Source organism: Pinus tabuliformis, chromosome J, assembly GCF_031772625.1.
Source record: "Pinus tabuliformis cultivar Carrire ecotype Pingquan chromosome J, CPIR1, whole genome shotgun sequence".
Taxonomy (NCBI): domain Eukaryota; kingdom Viridiplantae; phylum Streptophyta; class Pinopsida; order Pinales; family Pinaceae; genus Pinus; species Pinus tabuliformis.
In genome coordinates this window covers 898,866,633-898,884,324 of record NC_142295.1, presented here as the reverse complement: position 1 = coordinate 898,884,324, position 17,692 = coordinate 898,866,633, and the positions used below count along the sequence as shown (strand labels likewise).

The 17,692-nt window shown below is 35.1% G+C and overlaps 1 protein-coding gene across 1 annotated transcript in view; it reads left to right on the top strand.

Moving 5' to 3' along the window:
* The window catches only part of LOC149229583 (monofunctional isopimaradiene synthase, chloroplastic-like), a 92,433-nt gene extending 77,160 nt beyond the window's left edge, over nt 1-15,273 (top strand). The window contains 4 exon segments of the mRNA XM_089381073.1: nt 14,277-14,340; nt 14,444-14,582; nt 14,676-14,924; nt 15,013-15,273. Coding sequence (XP_089237199.1) covers nt 14,277-14,340; nt 14,444-14,582; nt 14,676-14,924; nt 15,013-15,273 — 713 coding nt within the window.
* Nucleotides 15,274-17,692: the final 2,419 nt, after the last annotated feature.

Here is a 17,692-nt window from a genome sequence, read left to right as displayed (position 1 = left end):
TGCGTGATTTTTGAGATTTGGTCAGGGTGCTTTGAAGTAGGATCTTGTCTAGGTGTTGTGGTTTGGATTTGAAATTTGTTCTCATTTCTTTTGAACTGGCATTTTTCTGGTGGGTTTGTTGTTGTTTAGATCTTGTCAGGGTGTTTGAGATGTGGAATATTGATTAGCTGTTGTTGTGGAATCAAATTTTATCCATTCAATTATTAAAAAAAACAAAATTCCTCACCGCCCTATAAAACACACCTATGGCTTAATAATAATATCTATAATATCTAGTGTCCATACAACATGGGAGTGCCATGGCATCTCCTAAAACAAATCCATATAGCTTATGGCAAAAGCGAGATGGACTCCTTTCCCTTCATACGAGGATCATTATGTCCTTGCAAAGCTGCAAATAGATGTAACTAATTTTGAACACAATTAATGTGACCACATTCTCTGATGGTTGTCTTAAGTGACAAATATAGATTGCAAATGTAGTATGTTCTCAGCAAACGGTAGTATACTTTATCTTTAGAATATGGAGTTTCATGCCATCTATTTGGGTAAAATGAAAGGCTATGTTCATATTAAGATGTAGGTCATTCCCACTACCTGACAAAGAAACGTTGGAGTTGCCTATGTTACTAGAGATTAAAAAAAAAAAAACTGAACGACAAATGGGAACCGAAACGAACTGGAAATATGGCTCAAGAGTCTTGGGGATTGGAGAGGTGATATGGCCCAGAGTTTTTAAAATGGGATCTTGCTTATATGTTGTGATTTGGATTTGGATTCTTGCCTCATTTATTTGTTGCTTGCTATTTTTTAATAGATGTTTTCAGGTAGATGCATGATTTTTGAGATTTGGTCCGAGTGCTTTGAAGTAGGATCTTGTCTAGGTGTTGTGGTTTGGATTTGAAATTTTTCTCATTTCTTTTGAACTCATACTTTTCTGGTGGGTTTGTTGTTGTTTAGATCTTGTCAGGGTGTTTGAGATGTGGAATATTGATTAGTTGTTGTTGTGGAATCAAATTTTATCCATTCAATTATTAAAAAATCAAAATTCCTCACCACCCTATAAAACACACCTATGGCTTAACAATAATATCTATAATATCCAGTGTCCATACAACATGGGAGTGCCATGGCATCTCCTAAAACAAGTCCATATAGCTTATGACAAAAGCGAGATGGACTCCTTTCCCTTCATATGAGGATCATTCTGTGCTTGCAAAGCTGCAAATAGATGTAACCAATTTTGAACACAATTAATATGACCACGTTCTCTTATGGTTGTCTTAAGCGACAAATATAGACTGCAAATGTAGTATGTTCTTAATAGACGTAGTATACTTTATCTTCAGAATATGGAGTTTCATGCCATCTATTTGGGTAAAATGAAAGGTTATGTTCATATTAATATGTAGGTTATTCCCATTACTTGACAGAGAAATGTTGGAGTTGCCTATGTTACTAGAGATAAAAAAAAAATTGAACAACAAATGGGAACCGAAACGAACTGGAAATATGGCTCAAGAGTCTTGGGGATTGGAGAGGTGATATGGCCCAGAAATTCAGGAGGAACAATTCTACGATACTATAAAGAATGAGACAATTGCAAGAGGTAACAAATAATAATAAGAAACACATTCATAATCTTAGCAAAGGACAGTCAATCAAATTCTCAGTTTCAATCCCTCTAATGATTATTGTGGTAGCATCATTCACAATATAGAAACTACTTTAACCATTAAACAATTAGGATTGTAGTACTCTTAACCATATAGAGACACTCTAATTGTGTTGAAGCGATAACGCCAAATTCTGGCACAATTATATTGAAAAAAAGGTTTTGACCTAAGTTAATTTTCCTTCTAAAACCCTAACTAGCTGAGAAGGAGCGAAATTTAAGGAAATTACATTACAGACCCAAAATTATTAACCAAGTATAATATATGTGTCAATGGAGACCAAAAACTGGAATAGCCTCTCAGGCTCAAGTGGCCATTACGACCATTTACACTTTTAAGGAAACAAGACAAGCAAACCCTCATTGTTCATGTCACTATAAGTCTATGAAATACTTGGAAAACGCAGAGTAATATAATCTTGAGCATGACTACTAGAAATTTGTTGACCATAAGAGAAATGAGAGGTGGAACACATGCGTAGACCCAAAAGCATTTAAAAAGTGAGGGATTTTACTATAGGTAACATATCATAACCATTCCATCAATTTCATAGATAATACCGAACCATAATGGAGTATTGGGTAACCCAGTGAGGGTTAACAGTGAATACCTGATTTCGAACACTTTTTGCTGGAGCCATCGCCCACGTCAATTGGAACCAAGCCACTTTTTCTGGTTGCATATCAGTATCAGAACCCCAAGTAAAAAAAAAATGAAAGCTGAAAACTTAGCACAGAAATAGTATTAGGTTCGTTAGCAAACCTTACATCGTCATTATGGAAACCAGTTGTAAAATTTCACAGGGAAGGGTGTAGAGGTTACCTTGCCAAACCTATGGAACCTGCGAGGGATAAGATGTTTGGAAACCCTTCCAAAAACAATGTGAATGAACCTTGGCTAGCATGGATCGGGCGGGTAGTTACCATGACCAAGCTCAAGAAAACCTTCACCGTCGGATGGGCATCTGCGTCCTGGACCGTTGATGAGATCCAACTCCCGAGATAAAGACAGGTGTAAGGATTATAAAAGGTCTCCATAATTTTCCAGTGCATGAATTCACTGTGGGGTAATGTCTCTAAGAATATGATAAAAAAAAAAAAAAATTTACTTCATTGAATCCAAAACCATCAAGGTAAGGTAAGTTAACTATGGTAATCATTTTATGGAAAGATAAACTCTTGTTCATTTTCCTCTTCAAGGGAAACCTCCCAATTAACTAATGCTCAAATACAATCATTATACTTAACAAATCCAATAAGGAGGACTCAAATATTATTCATTTATAAAACCTAAATTTTAACCACTATTGGTGACTATGCTAATGAATAGGCCATATTACATTTATCGCATGAAAACTACCTAGTATGAATTATTTAATAATAACTAACATAACATACTTTGTATACATTACATTAAATGACCACCATACTTATAACATTATTATCCATTATGGACCCTATTACATCACTAGGGGGGATCCCACCATTTCATCCCCTTTGAAACACATTGCTCTTAAATTTTGTATTTGTGATGTATCTCCATAAGCCAACTTCCTGTGTATGGGCATTGCCCCCAACCCTAAGAGTGAAGTAGTCCAAGAAGTTTGTCCATAAAGGGATCATCCATAAACCAAGGCCCCATGTACAAGTACTACACTCCACACTAAGAATGAATTCATCCAAGCAATGCATCCAAAAATCCAACTATCAAGTATAAATGTTTCCTTCAATGTTGACAATGAATCCATCCAAGAAAGGATTACATAATCTTATATCCTAGGTACAATTTGCATGTTGGGTCTCGGCTAATCACACATGAAATTGATGAATAGACATGAGGATTTTGTTGAATATTATCACCATGGTCATATGGATCCAAACATCTTTCCACCAAGATACTATGTCATCCATAACCAAAATATCATCCACATAGATACAAAAGGTTAGTTGTTGATACAGATTTATGTACTCTATGGTATGTACCATTATTATTACACTAGAATGTCACAAATAATCATCAGCGAACTTATTTTACCAAGGTCCCTTAAGATTGTGGTAAAAACTTAGTGGGAAGAATTAAAGTGGAACTTCAAAGTTTAATTTGTTTTACTGTGACTAGGTTAGGTAGGAGGCGCCATCTGAGATCCTGACAGCAATATCAACAGATTTTACCGAACAACTATCTCTTTCACCAGGTTTCTCGATTGAGGCCCTAAATTTTGTCGAGGCCTACTCACATTGCTTAGAAGAACATAATATGCCATCCTCAAAATCCTCCACCTCCTCAAGTTAAAAAATAATATTAGGGGAAGGAAAAATTACTTTGAATCCTAACACACCAATAGGATTTTTTCTACTTGTTTTTATCAAGAGATATAATTGTATTAATGAAACAAGATGACTATGTAATCAACAAATGTTAACGCTCAAAATAGTTTTGTGAAAAATTTCCATCACCTAAGGAGAACATATAGATGAAGGAGATACTAAAGATGAGGCTCCCATAATAGGTACAACTTAACCTCCACCCATCAATATCCCATTCTAGTAGTTTGAGTTAATTTGATTGTCCCTCTTTAATGCATCCATCACTACAACACATGAACTCTTGAAGCCTAGTATTTTCATATATTGAAAAGGCTTGGTTTATCCAATCCCTCTACTCCAGTACTTCTCACATGGATAAGTTGTCAATATATTGTGTGTAAACTTAAGATAATTTGGATCCCATTTTTAGTATCATGAATTAAATATTCCCATCCATTCTCTACTTTATTTTGTATAAACATGAGAAGGATACATGAAAACTTGACTTAATAGTGACGTAACTTCTAAATAGTCCACAACATCAAGATGATCCATAGAAACATCACTAAAAGTCAACCCATATTAAATAGTTATCAATTTAATAATTCATTATATAGTTTAATATATTTTATTTTCTAAATAACACATGGTTGATAATAATTTTGTTAACAATAACAAAAAATCTTATATAATAGAATATATTTGTGTGTTTTTTCGTTAGCAAAAACAAAGTTGATCATATTTCTATTCGATATGAAGAAAATACACATGGTATATACTTATAGCATTCACAAGGAATTGAGGTCATTATATTCTCGTTACAAATTTCTATCTCAATATTTAAAATTAGAGCAAAAAAATTAAGAAGCCCCGAACCCTTTATAAAATTGATTGTAAACATCTAGTATTTTACATATTTATAATTAAATTATACCATGATAAAAGTTTAATTACCTCCAATAAGGAAATGATGTACTCTATTGTCACCTAGAATAGAGTACTCTCACAAAGGTCTATGTAGATATGACATTCTATTCACTCAAGATTGATTATTGCAAAAAATATTTGGAGTTCTACTCTTCACCTAGCCATAGAACTTATTGCTCTAGATATTTCAAAAACAAGTCACGCATGAGCCATCAATCCATTACTATGTTGTCTCTTCTTAGCCTTGTCCTCAATTACACAAGCAAAAGTGATGCCATCTTCTCCTTCTTCTCCCTCCTTATATAGAATACATTGATGGTAAGGAACCCAACCCCTATGGTCCACCTATCATTATATAATTATTCCTTTGTCTTAACATTTTCCATTCACATAAACCTACATTATATATTATTCTTCCTTTGTCTTCAATTTTGTAATAATCAATATAATAATTAATTAGTAAAATTTATACTTGTTACAAATTTCAAATTTATGAATGGAATGTCAAGAAAAGGTATCATGTAGATATTGAACATTGCATGTCTTAAATCAATATAGAATTTGCATATCTTTAAAAATTTCACCACTAAAAGTTGCACCAATGCTTGTTTTGCACATACCAAACAAGATTTTAGAAGGAGACCAAAATGCGAGATGAACACCACCAGCGTAGAACTTTAATTTGAAAATCCCAAAAACCCAACTTTCCCATTCAATAAGAAAACGATAGATAGGAAATGTAGGTGAAAATGTTGAAAAGCATAACCACTTGGTTCTTTCTCATATAACTTTTCTTGATGAATGAAAATAGTGTATTCCTTTGTAGAAAAGTATGAGCTCTGAAATGTTCCATGATAATTTCATATTCTTGGGGCTTGGTTTTCAAGGCAAAGTCCAACGTTCACTCTAAACTAACTATGATCATCAATAACCACTTGGTGAATGCTAGTAGTCAACCAGTAAACCAACCACACTAGAATTTGAAACTGAATAGGTCAAAATGAAAATTAAGTATGTTAACACAAGAGTTCAATAAGAACTTGATTTTGGTTACTCTTGCCTACTAGGGAGATATTTCCATTAAAGGAAATCATAACAAAAGCAACAATACAACAAAGTATAAGTGATCTGAATGATGATGTTACTAAAGATGTAAGTGAATGAATGGGAAATTTATGGTGATCATGGGAATGATAGATCTCGAAGACAACATGATGATGTTGTTGGAGAGGGACATATCATTGTGGAGTTTCTAAAAGGGTCTTAACTCAATCTACCTTGTTGGATGGGTTGTTTATCTCAGATACAGTGGGATTGGTTAAAATCAGCTTATCAGGTTCATGAGGGTAGGAGAGAGAGGCGAAATAGGGGTGGGAAGTTTACCAGTCCTCCACAAGGAAAATATATGCTTGCATGTAAAGGCAAAGGGAATGTTAGGGAGGTAATTTGATGCAAAGAAAGGGTGAATTATGCCTCCCTAAATGCACATCATGAGATTGTGTTTAAGATTTTCCATTGTGAAGTTGCGAGAAGACTAGAGTGTAAGCACAAGAGAGAAGCTAAACATATTGTGGGTTGAGAAGAGGGCCAAGAAGGCCCTTTTTGGTTCTTCCTCTTTTATATTGGAGACACAAGATTTAAGAGTGTTTATAAGATAGGATTGTCAAGCATATGCTGGCAGGGGTGTTGTTGCACTGTCACAGTGGAAAAATGATCTAATGGATAAAATGAATGCCTGCTTCCAAAGAAAATTTCAATGTTGAGGAGCAACTTGGGAGGGGTAGTTGATGGTTCCCTAAGCTAGGTCAAGTGCTTGCAATGGATTAAAGATCAAATTTTGCTACAAAGTCTTACGACGAATATGATTATGCAATAAATGCACATGAAAAATTGGAAGTCAAAGTCTAGGACTCATTACAAAGAAGCCGCTCAAACAATCACCACTAAGTTTTGAATGGGATCTAAAATTTGACTTTCTCAAAATTGCATGAAGTTGGAACCATTGTGAAACAACCTGAAACAATTAATGTTAATAAGTAAAATTTGACATTATCCTTGTCTTTCCTCTTCAAAAAGGAAAGATAAGGAGAATGTCAACTTTTACTTTAACTTTAAAAATTAAATATTACCATTAATCACTAGGGTTAGGTTTTGTAGGGCCCTAGGGTTAAGATATATTTTTTTTCCTTTTACGTATTTTTTATTAAAAAATTAATATTTTGTGGCCATTAGCTATGTTGCACTACATTCTTCAGAATTGGTCGGTTTAGTAGAGAACTAGTCGCTTTGGTGTTTTAAGGTCAGTTCAATACAAGACCAACCTTAGCCAATTTGAACCACCAAACTAGACAAGTACAACTCTGAAACCATTGGGACCAACCAATTCCACTAGTTCTAGGCTAGTTCCAATAAGAGTGTGCCCTTCTCATCTTCCTCTCAAGTCATTTTGTGGGGTCCTTTCGGGAATGGTGATTTGGAGAGTGACATAAACTGTTAAACTGTTGTGAGAACCTAAGATCATAAGCAGTTAAGCCTTGACAAATGGAAATTTGCAAGGAACAAGTACAAACATCCCAAAACATATTTAGTGAGGACATGCATGCAAGGAACTATTACAAACCTCCCAAGATACTTAGTGAGGACGTGCATGACGAAAAAGCATCAGAAAAAATTATCCACCCTCAAAAACCCTACCCAAAACATTGAAGTGTGGTGCAAAACAAATTGTTGGTAAGATATTAATGCTACCAGAAATCATTCCCCCTCCAATTTCAAAAGAAGCTCCTACTCAAGCTACCTCCTCCACTATGGTTATAGTAAGTTCTTGCAACTGTGTGAGCTACAAGAAATTAAAACTTCCTTGGAATCTCCACCAATCTTAGGGAACTTAACTTCTCTACACAACCCATCTATTTTTGGTTGATTGATTAGTTAACTGGATGATCATTGAGATTGATTGAAGTCCAACTGCTTAAATGACCTTCCAATAGTTCCTCCAAAAGTTAGAACTAGTTTAACTCACAACAACTTGAGATAATTGACCTTTATTGCTACAAATTCAATCGCATATGCAGAACTGAACTCTAACTCCTCCAACTCGAATTTACTAAGTAAACTAGGTGACATAAGCCATTTCACACAAGTTAACATCACCCAAGTTGTCTGTGGAAATTCAATTTTTTTCAATTTAATCAAGGAAAAATCAAATTGAGAATTTCTTGCTGCATTTTTCAACACACAGTTCACTGGAATGTATTACTTTCACTATGAACTTGGCATAGTTCACATGTTAAGTTCATAAGGTTTTGGGCTTATGTGGTTATATGTGTTGTGTATATTAAGAATAGGTGTCCATATCTTGCTATTAGAAACAGGACTCCCTATGAAATGTGGTATGGCCACATTCCTTCGGTGAGGCATCTCAGGGTTTTTAGTTCCTCCTGTTAAGCCTTGATACCTAAGGAACAGATAAAAAAACTCAGTGCAAGGAGTCACAAATGTATCTTCTTTGTGTACTCATACCACCAAAGAATACCATCTCTATGATGAAGTGAATATGAAGTTTATAATATATAGAGATGTGATCTTTATTGAGTCTTCCAAGATTGACAATGTTGTTGAGTGGTAGCTTAATCGTCTGGATATATTCGAACATGCAAACTATTTTCAAGAGTTTGATAATGAGATTCCACATCTCCTTCTCTTAGGTATATAATTTCTATGAAGAGCCTCGAAGAAATCAGGTTGAAGGAAATTCCTTCCCCTGCTTTTTCAGGAAATAGCTAAGAGACTACTGGCAACAGGTAGTCAAATCTGACAAGCAGTGAGGGTACATGCAAGTTACAAAGCAAGGATTAATGAAAAGAAGTGTATTGACTATATACATATCATCAAACATCTTTCATCCCACTTAGGATGCCTTGCATCGTGCCTGGTTAGTCATAAGTTCATGTTGGTCACAACCTACGTAGCTTAAATAAACAAGTGGTAATACTCTTCATCTTCTAAGTTATGCAATAAACAAGTAAAAGGGAGAAAGACACGTAGAGGAAACACATGGAATGACTTTCAGTTCTTTCAACCATGCATGTCATTAAAGACAGAATGATACGACAACGATGAGCAAACTTTTAAGCTATAGTAAGAGGTGTATTTCAAAAGATGTTCTTTGTTTTCCATACCTATACTCCAAAGAGTTGTGTATCAGATGGAGTCTTCATGTAGTCCCGATATTCTATCATACCTTCGGTTCCTTGGTCTGCTTATTTTTCTCCTCAGCTCCTTGAGATTCATCTATCATGTCATCTTTCTTCATGGTCCCTGAGAGACATAATTGTGTACTTTCAGTGGGGAATGATTGTTGTGGGATGAGGCCCTGGGAGGACACATTTACACAGTTTTAGGATGCAAGGCACTGCTATGGGATGAGGCTCTGGGAGGACACATCTACGCAATTTTAGGATGCAAGGCAGACTGAGTAGTCAAGGGACAAAACTGCACAATTTCTGGAGACAATGCATTTTGGCTAAGGGAAGGACATTGGAGGAAACCACTGCACTTTTTTGAATGCTAAGGGAGGTTGGGATTTCTACGCATTGCACAGTTCCAATAGGCAAGGGAAAATCTTGAGGGTTACATATGTGAAGTGCGTAGTTTAGGAAAGTTGGATGAGGCTAGGTTGCTAAGGAAACTCTGAAATTTGGCTAAGTATGGGATCAATGGAACTGATGTGAATAGTGATAAAACTTGACTATGATCACACACTTGAAAACTTAGCAATACAACATAGACCATCCATAACATATAACACATACTTCGTTTAATGCAACAACCTTTGTGGCAGCTTATGGCAAGTGCGGCTCCGATGATAGACTTTGGGAGGATAAAGGCGACATTTGTGTAAGAGTGTGTGAAATGAGTGTGAAACATGTCTATGTGGTGAGGACAATCCATTCTCATAAATATTTCCCCTTGAAGCAAAACAAACCTCCCTTTTCATGATAATGGATAACCCTTATGCCCAAAGATGACACATTCTATGTAAAGATAAAAGCATGAACGACTCTTCAGATTGAAAAGGGGAGCTTGAGATCATCAACTTACCAATAAGTGACTAAGGAACGATCACTCACAATATCCATAGTAGGCTGTGAAATTTAAGTGCAGTCCAAAATTTTGGAGGGTGTTGCAGCAACTACAACAGAACCTTCACCTTCTTGCTAGCTTCTTTTTCAACCAGTGTCTTGAATTCTATGAACTTGAAGAATGTCTCATCTTTCTTCCACATGAAGAAGATCCAACACTTCGGTGAATAGTCATCAATAAAACTGACAAAATATTTGTGTTTGACAGTGTAGGTTGTCCAAAAATGTCCATAAACATCATAGTGGATCCTTTCTAGGACTGCATGTGCTTTGTTGTCCCAATCATGGAAATTTGTGGATTTTATGTACTTCCGCAATGTACATCCTTTCCATACGTCCTACTGCTGAAGTGCTCCTTTAGGGAGGCTAGTGGTTATTTGTTGTATAATATTCGAGGTACCATGGTGCAAATGACCAAGTATTTTGTGCCAAAGTTCATCGACATCGCGACCTGCACTTTCTCTGCCTTAGTGCTTAATGCAGCATAGTCTTCCACATCTAGCTTATACAGGTTCTTCACATGAACCCTGATCTGTTTCACCTGTCCCGTGGCTATGTGTCTCAGGAATGCTTTTCCTTTGTTGAATATCACTTCACAACCATGGTAAACCAACCACTTTGTGAATGCTAGTAGAAGGACCCTTAATCCTTTACCTTTACCTTTTTTACTAGTGCCTTGTATTGAAAATTTGAAGACAAAATATTTATTTTCTCTTAAAAAATTGTCTTAAAAGCCCCCTCCGTGTAGCAGTTTTGAATGCAATGATAGACAAGTTATCTCTAATCATATCAGCAGATACGAAAGGGACAAAAGGGGAATTGATGTCCGAGAAATCTTGTCAATAAAAGTTGTCGCGTTCTTCTTAGTCGACTACCACCACAAAACAAAGAGCCCAAAAACTCGTTGTCTTTATATAAGATAATGTGAATGGTAAGTAAAATAACAAGCTCGGTATAGGCGCAATACATTAGTTTCCTGCAAGCTGGCGGACTTAGGGCGCACTCTCAGAGTCAATTTCGTAGTTGTTAGATAATATTGTCTTAAATTGATATGTTTGTGTATTAATTGTTAATTGTATTAAATAGGTTTCATATAAAGTGGCCATTGTCTTAAATATAAAGTTTTGTCTTAAAATATTTTTGTCTCAAACTGTTTTTGTCTTAAATATAAAGTTTTGTCTTAAAATAATTTTGTCTTAAATTGATTTTCTCTTAAATATAAAGTTCTGTCTTTAAATGTTTGTCTCAAACTACTTTTGTCTTAAATATAAAGTTTTGTCTCAAAATATTTTCGTCTTAAATTATTTTTGTCTTAAATATAAAGTATTGTTTTAAAATATTTTTTGTCTCAAACTGATTTTGTCTTAAAATATTTTTGTCTTAAACTATTTTTGTCTTAAATATAATGTTTTGTCTTAAAATATGTTTTTGTCTTAAAGTTTATATTTAAGACAATTCAATTGATATTAGATTTTAATGTAAAATAACTAAAATAAAAAGTAATTTTTTGAGACAAAAGATTTCTTTTGTCTTAAAAAAATGTCTTAAAAGTGCCCTTCGTGTAGTAGTGATAATGGCCATAGCAATAATTTACCCTCCACAAAACCAAAACCAAAATCAAAGCCATAACATCAATTTACCTCCACAAAACCAAAAAAAACAGAGCCATAACACTTGACTACAATTTCTAGCAGGAATGTGTTTAAAAAAAAAAATTGTGAGCCATGCCCGCACACCGTTGCAACAATGATGAAGACTCGAACAACTGAACAAATCTTACTTATATCAAACTCCTATAACTAAAAGACAATGGTGTTACACTCTAAGAAAACCCAAGAGAAATCCATGTAAAAACAATTGCAGAATTTGAAGGGTTGCCTTCATGAGATAGGAGTCAAGCATGAAACCTCCATATCAACAATTCGAGCTAATGAAATTTGCAATAAGTCTGTGCAGGGACAAATTTACCATGATCTCGTGCACCATGGGCAACTTACAACAATCCGCCAAGGGATAAATGGCGTTCAACAACCATGTAAATGGCAAAGCCCCCACAATCTCATCGAAACAACCTCACATGAAGAAAATGACAACCATTAGAGGCCAGGAAATGAAGGCTTCTATCATCGGATTCGAGGCAGCATAACGCCCACACATCACGCATGAGAAACATAAGCAAGGACATAATACCACCTACATTTGAGCAAGAACAAACCCTAAACAACCTCAAAAATGATTGTGAGCAATGCTGAAAGGTTGGTGACACCTCACCTTCCATGTATGACACCTATTGTACGGTCCATGTGAACGAATGCATGCACTTTGATGATGTGGAAGGGAGGGCACACAACAATTGGTATCCCCTATGGCTCCTCACAATTTTTTAAGCCAAAAACACATGACTTTTCGCATAGTGATGGTTCCATCTCACCTTGGCTTTGGCTTGCTTCTTGGTTCTCCTTGTTCTCTGTGTTTTCAAATGCTCTCAAGGAATTTTATGTAACTTGGAACTTTGATACCATGATAAAGATTGCAAAGTTGAAAACATGAACATAGAAATAGAGTGAACTAGCTCTAACTCTTTTCATCATTGAGTAACATCTAAATAAATTACCTGACAGAGAAAGGAACAAAGTAACAATAGCAATAAATCAATGGACTAAGACTCAACTACAACTCAACTAACTAGCAATAAATCAATCGAATAGACTCAACTACAACTCAACTAACTGAATTGAAAACAAACTAAGTATGACCGCCCATAGACAAAAATGAGAATGAGAGATTAATGCTGTCAACAATATAACTCAATTAAGGAAATTGAACTCAAACCGAGTATGACACCCCATAGACAAAAATGACAGCGGGGATTAATGCTCTCAACAATATTTTGAATTGAAAGTCAATTAACTCGAACTAGATATGGCATCTAGCCGACAAGAATGAGAGTTAGAGATTAATGTCTCACCAATAGTTTGAATTGAAATAAATTTTTGACCTGTTTGTACGAATACATTGATCTATCAAACCTGTTACTTTGAATTGAAAGTCCACTAGGTTTTTACATTGTACATTAAAACCTTGCTGTCCATTACGTTTTGAAAATGAAATTATGAAAAAGACATTGAAAAAATCTTTGCCTTATTAAATTATTCAACTTCATCAATTAGTACTAATAGATCCGTCATATGCCAACGAAAATTTATGGGCAATAGACAAATTTCGGCATCTCTAGTGTTGTCGAGAGGAGATCTATTTTCAACGCGGATACGAAATTTTGGTTTTGGTCACAGAAGTTCTCCTTGACCTTGGTTCTTGATAGTGATCTCCTCCAATTTGACATTCCATGTAATTAAGCTCCTTCTCTACCTCTGGTAATCCAGTGGCGCATTTGGCAAAATGGCAATGCTCTTGTCTTCATTGTCATCCCATATTCTCGTTACTGCGACACTGGGTGGACCTCATCATCTCACTCTTGACGCCCATGTGAATACACAATGCATTCCAGGTCTCTTCAGCACGTTTAATAACAGAAGCCTGCCAGAAAGCACAGAAGCATCTACCTACGATCGGGTACGCACAGAAGCATCTACCTAAGCTTCTTTATATATTTATCTCGCGTTTATTTGTATATTTATCTCGTATTATTGAATATGCAGGCTCAAGCAAGATCATTGCTTGTGTTGGCGAAGACTCAACTTCCCTTTCCAATCACTCCGATAAAAAGAATACTGGTGCCCTTATTTTCATGCCCTGGGCAGAAAATAATTTAAATGTTCACAACATCCTGCCAAGTGATTAATTGCACTATTATTTTTTTCATATTTATGGGATACCTTCAGATTCGCTTTCTGCTCAGACACTAGCGACACCACAATTCCCTCCGGCAGTTTGGAAGGATGATATTATTGATTCTATACTGTCATCGAAGAAGGTTAGCACTCTCAGCCGCTGTTCGTTGTGGTGTTTGGATCAGGATTCCTACTGATTTTCTCTATACGGTTCCAACAATATTCTCGTATTATCTGGAAGGCCTGCAAGAAATAGTAGAGTGGCACAAAATCATCAAACTTCAATGCAAGGATGGTTCATTCCTCTGCTCACCGGCATCGGCATCAAACTTCAATTCAATGTTTCATCAATCTCCTCTTCTATGTTTCAACCAGTGCTAGCTTCGTGCAGAGCCGCTTTTACCAAATCTACCGCGTGCGCTATCATTTTAGACGACCTATATGACGCTCATGGATCTATAGAAGACATTAGGCTGTTGACAGAAGCAGTTAAAAGGTGGAGATTTAAATCTCTTTTGATCTGAAAATAGATGAAAGTTTCTGCAATTATTGTGGCTGCTAAACTATGTATTCATGCCTATTCTTCGTCTTTGTTATAGATGGGATCACTCTCTGTTAGACCGAATGCCAGAACACATTAAAATATGCTTCCTGGGTCTGTACAATCTGGTAAATGAAATAGCGGAAGAAGGCTGCAAGAGACAGGGGCATGACGTGCTAGGCTACATTCGGCACTTAGTACGTACTTATTATGTTACACAAATTTTTATTTTCTACAAAGATACAATTAAATACTGATTATGGATTTATGGGTCATATAATATATGGCAGTGGGAGATCCAGCTTGAAGCATACACGAAAGAAGCAGGATGGTCTGAAGCTGAATATGTGCCGTCCTTCGATGAATACATAGAGACCGCTAATGTGTCAATAGCACTGGCAACTGTCATTCTGATTGGTGTTCTTTTCACTGGAGAGGTTCTTACAGACCACATACTCTCCCAAGTTGGTTACCGATCCAAATTGGTATATCTCATGTGCTTGACAGGGCGTTTGGTAAACGATACCAAAAGTTACCAGGCAGGCTACTCAATCTCTTCTAATCCAATGTAGGGTCTCTGTCCCTAGGCGCTTGTAATTTATTTGAACGGTTGCTAATTATGTGCAGGCGGAGAGAGGTCGGGGAGAGGTGGCTTCTGCCATACAGTGTTACATGAAAGACCATCCCGAATTGTCAGAGGAAGAAGCTCTCGAACATATTTATAGTCTCATGGAAAACGCCCTCGCAGATTTGAAATGTGAATTCCTGAACACAAAAGACGTGCCGGACAATTGCAGGAGAATGGTTTTTGACAGTGCCAGATCAATGCAGCTGTTTTACGTGGAAGGGGACGGTTTAACACTTTCACAAAATACGGCAATTAATTAATCTATCCCGTTAGAACCAGTTGCGTAGGATAAGTTATTCGAATCAAGGTGCGTGGTGTTCTGTTCACGGTGTAGTAACGCATGCGCTTGCTGATCAGCGGCTGTTATAACAAATTTCTTTTCTTTTTTTCTCTTTCTCAAGCCGGCTATGAAATTCATGGTTGCCAACGTGTTTTTGCTTTTCCCCCCTTCGTTAAGGCAAATTAAATTTCATTTTACGTTAAAAACAAATTGTTTATCAATCATAGCCTAAGATCACAATGAGAATCGTTATGAGAATAATTAAGTGACCAATCATTTTTATGGTTGCGATCTAGAGTTGACCATTGATTTATCGTTACAGAATCCCTATCAAAATCCCCATCAAAATCCCTATATTATGGATGTAGCAGTCTATTTGCCTTATGTTTAATGTTATATGTAAATGGAAAAGATCAAAAAGTTTATCAAAATCCCTATATTATGGATGTAGCATTCTATTTGCTTTATGTTTAATGTTATAGGTAAATGGAAATGTTTAATGTTGTTTTTTTTTTGTTATGGATGTAGCATTCTATTTGCTTCATTTCTATTTATTACAGAATAATTTATAAATATATTATTATAATAATAATAATAATTATTATTATTATTATTATTATTATTTATTACTTATTTTTTTATAAAATGTAAATAAATAACTATTTATTTTATTAAAAAAAATTACTATTGTTTTTAGAAAAAATATAAATATTTGTATTTTATTTTATTTCATAATAATAATTAATAAATAATAGTTAAATAGTTAATTATTGTTAAATAATAATAATATTTTTTAATTAAATATTGGTAAATAATAATAATAATATGAATATAAATTAATTAAATAACAATAATAATAATTAATTCTTTGTCACAATGTGATGTTGGACCATGGTTCGCCATGATTGAATTTCATATTGAGACAATCTTTGTCACAAAGCGACATTTGAGCATGGTTGACCATGGTTGACTATGATTCACCATGTTTGACCCAAATGAATAACAAACGATTGGGATTAATACAAAAAACCAAAAATTGACCATGGTTGTCCACGATTGACCATGGTTGACCATGTTTGATTCTATAAAACATGGTTGGCCATGATCAACCATGCCATGACCATGGTTGGTTATGGTTGTCCATGGTTGACCATGATTGATATTATAAAACCAAGTTAATAATAAACCCAAGGGATTGATATTATGAACCCAAGGGAAAAATAAACCCAATGGATTAATACTAAAACCCCATGATTGACCATGGTTGAACATTATTGAATAATATTAAACCCTAGGAATATGAACGCTTAGATCAATAAACCCAAGGGATTTATATTATAAACCCAATGGAATAATAAACCTAAGGGATAACAATTATAAAACCAATGTATATCAATGCTACCATCAATATTATAAACCCTAAAATAAACATGGTTGATTTCCATATAGAGACAATCCTTGTCACAATGTAACATTGGACCATGGTTAACCATGGTTGACCATGATTCATTTTCATATTAAAACAATATTTGTGAGAACGCAACATTAGACCATGGTTGATTTCCATATCCATCGTTGTATGAGCATTGTTGAGCATGGTTGGTTATGATTGACCATGGTTGACAGTGATTAATATTATAAACCTAATGATTGATATTATAAACCCAAGGGATAAATACTAAAGCCCCAAGGGATTATGAACCCAAAGGAATAATATTAAACCCTATGGACTATTATTATAAACCCAACATATATAAACCCTAAGATAAATATTATAAACACTAAAATAAACATGATTGGCCATCATTGATTTTGAACATATTGAGACAATCCTTATCACAATTCGATGTTGGACCATGGTTGACATCATAATAAACCGTGGTTGACCAGGGAATAATAAAACCAAGTGATTGATATTATAAACCCAAAGGAACAATAAACCCAAGGAATTAATACTAAAACCCCAAGGGATTATGAATCTAAGGGAATATTATTAAACCTAAACGACTAATATTATAAACCCAAGGTATAAAAACCCTAAGATAAATATTAAAAATACTAGAATAAACATGGTTGAGCATGGTTGCTTTTCATATTGAGACAATCCTTGTCGCAATTTGACATTGGACCATGGTTGACCATGGTTGAACATGGTTGATTATGGTTGACCATTGTTAAATAATATTAAAGCCTATGAATATGAACTCTTACATCAATAAACTAAAGGGCTTGATATTATAAACCCAAGGGAATAATAAACCTAAGAGATAAAAATTATAAACCCAAGGTATATATACCCTAACACAAATATTATAAACCCTAAATAAACATGGTTGACCATGGTTCCCATGGTTGATATCCATATAGAGACTATTCTTGTCACAATGCAACGTTGGACC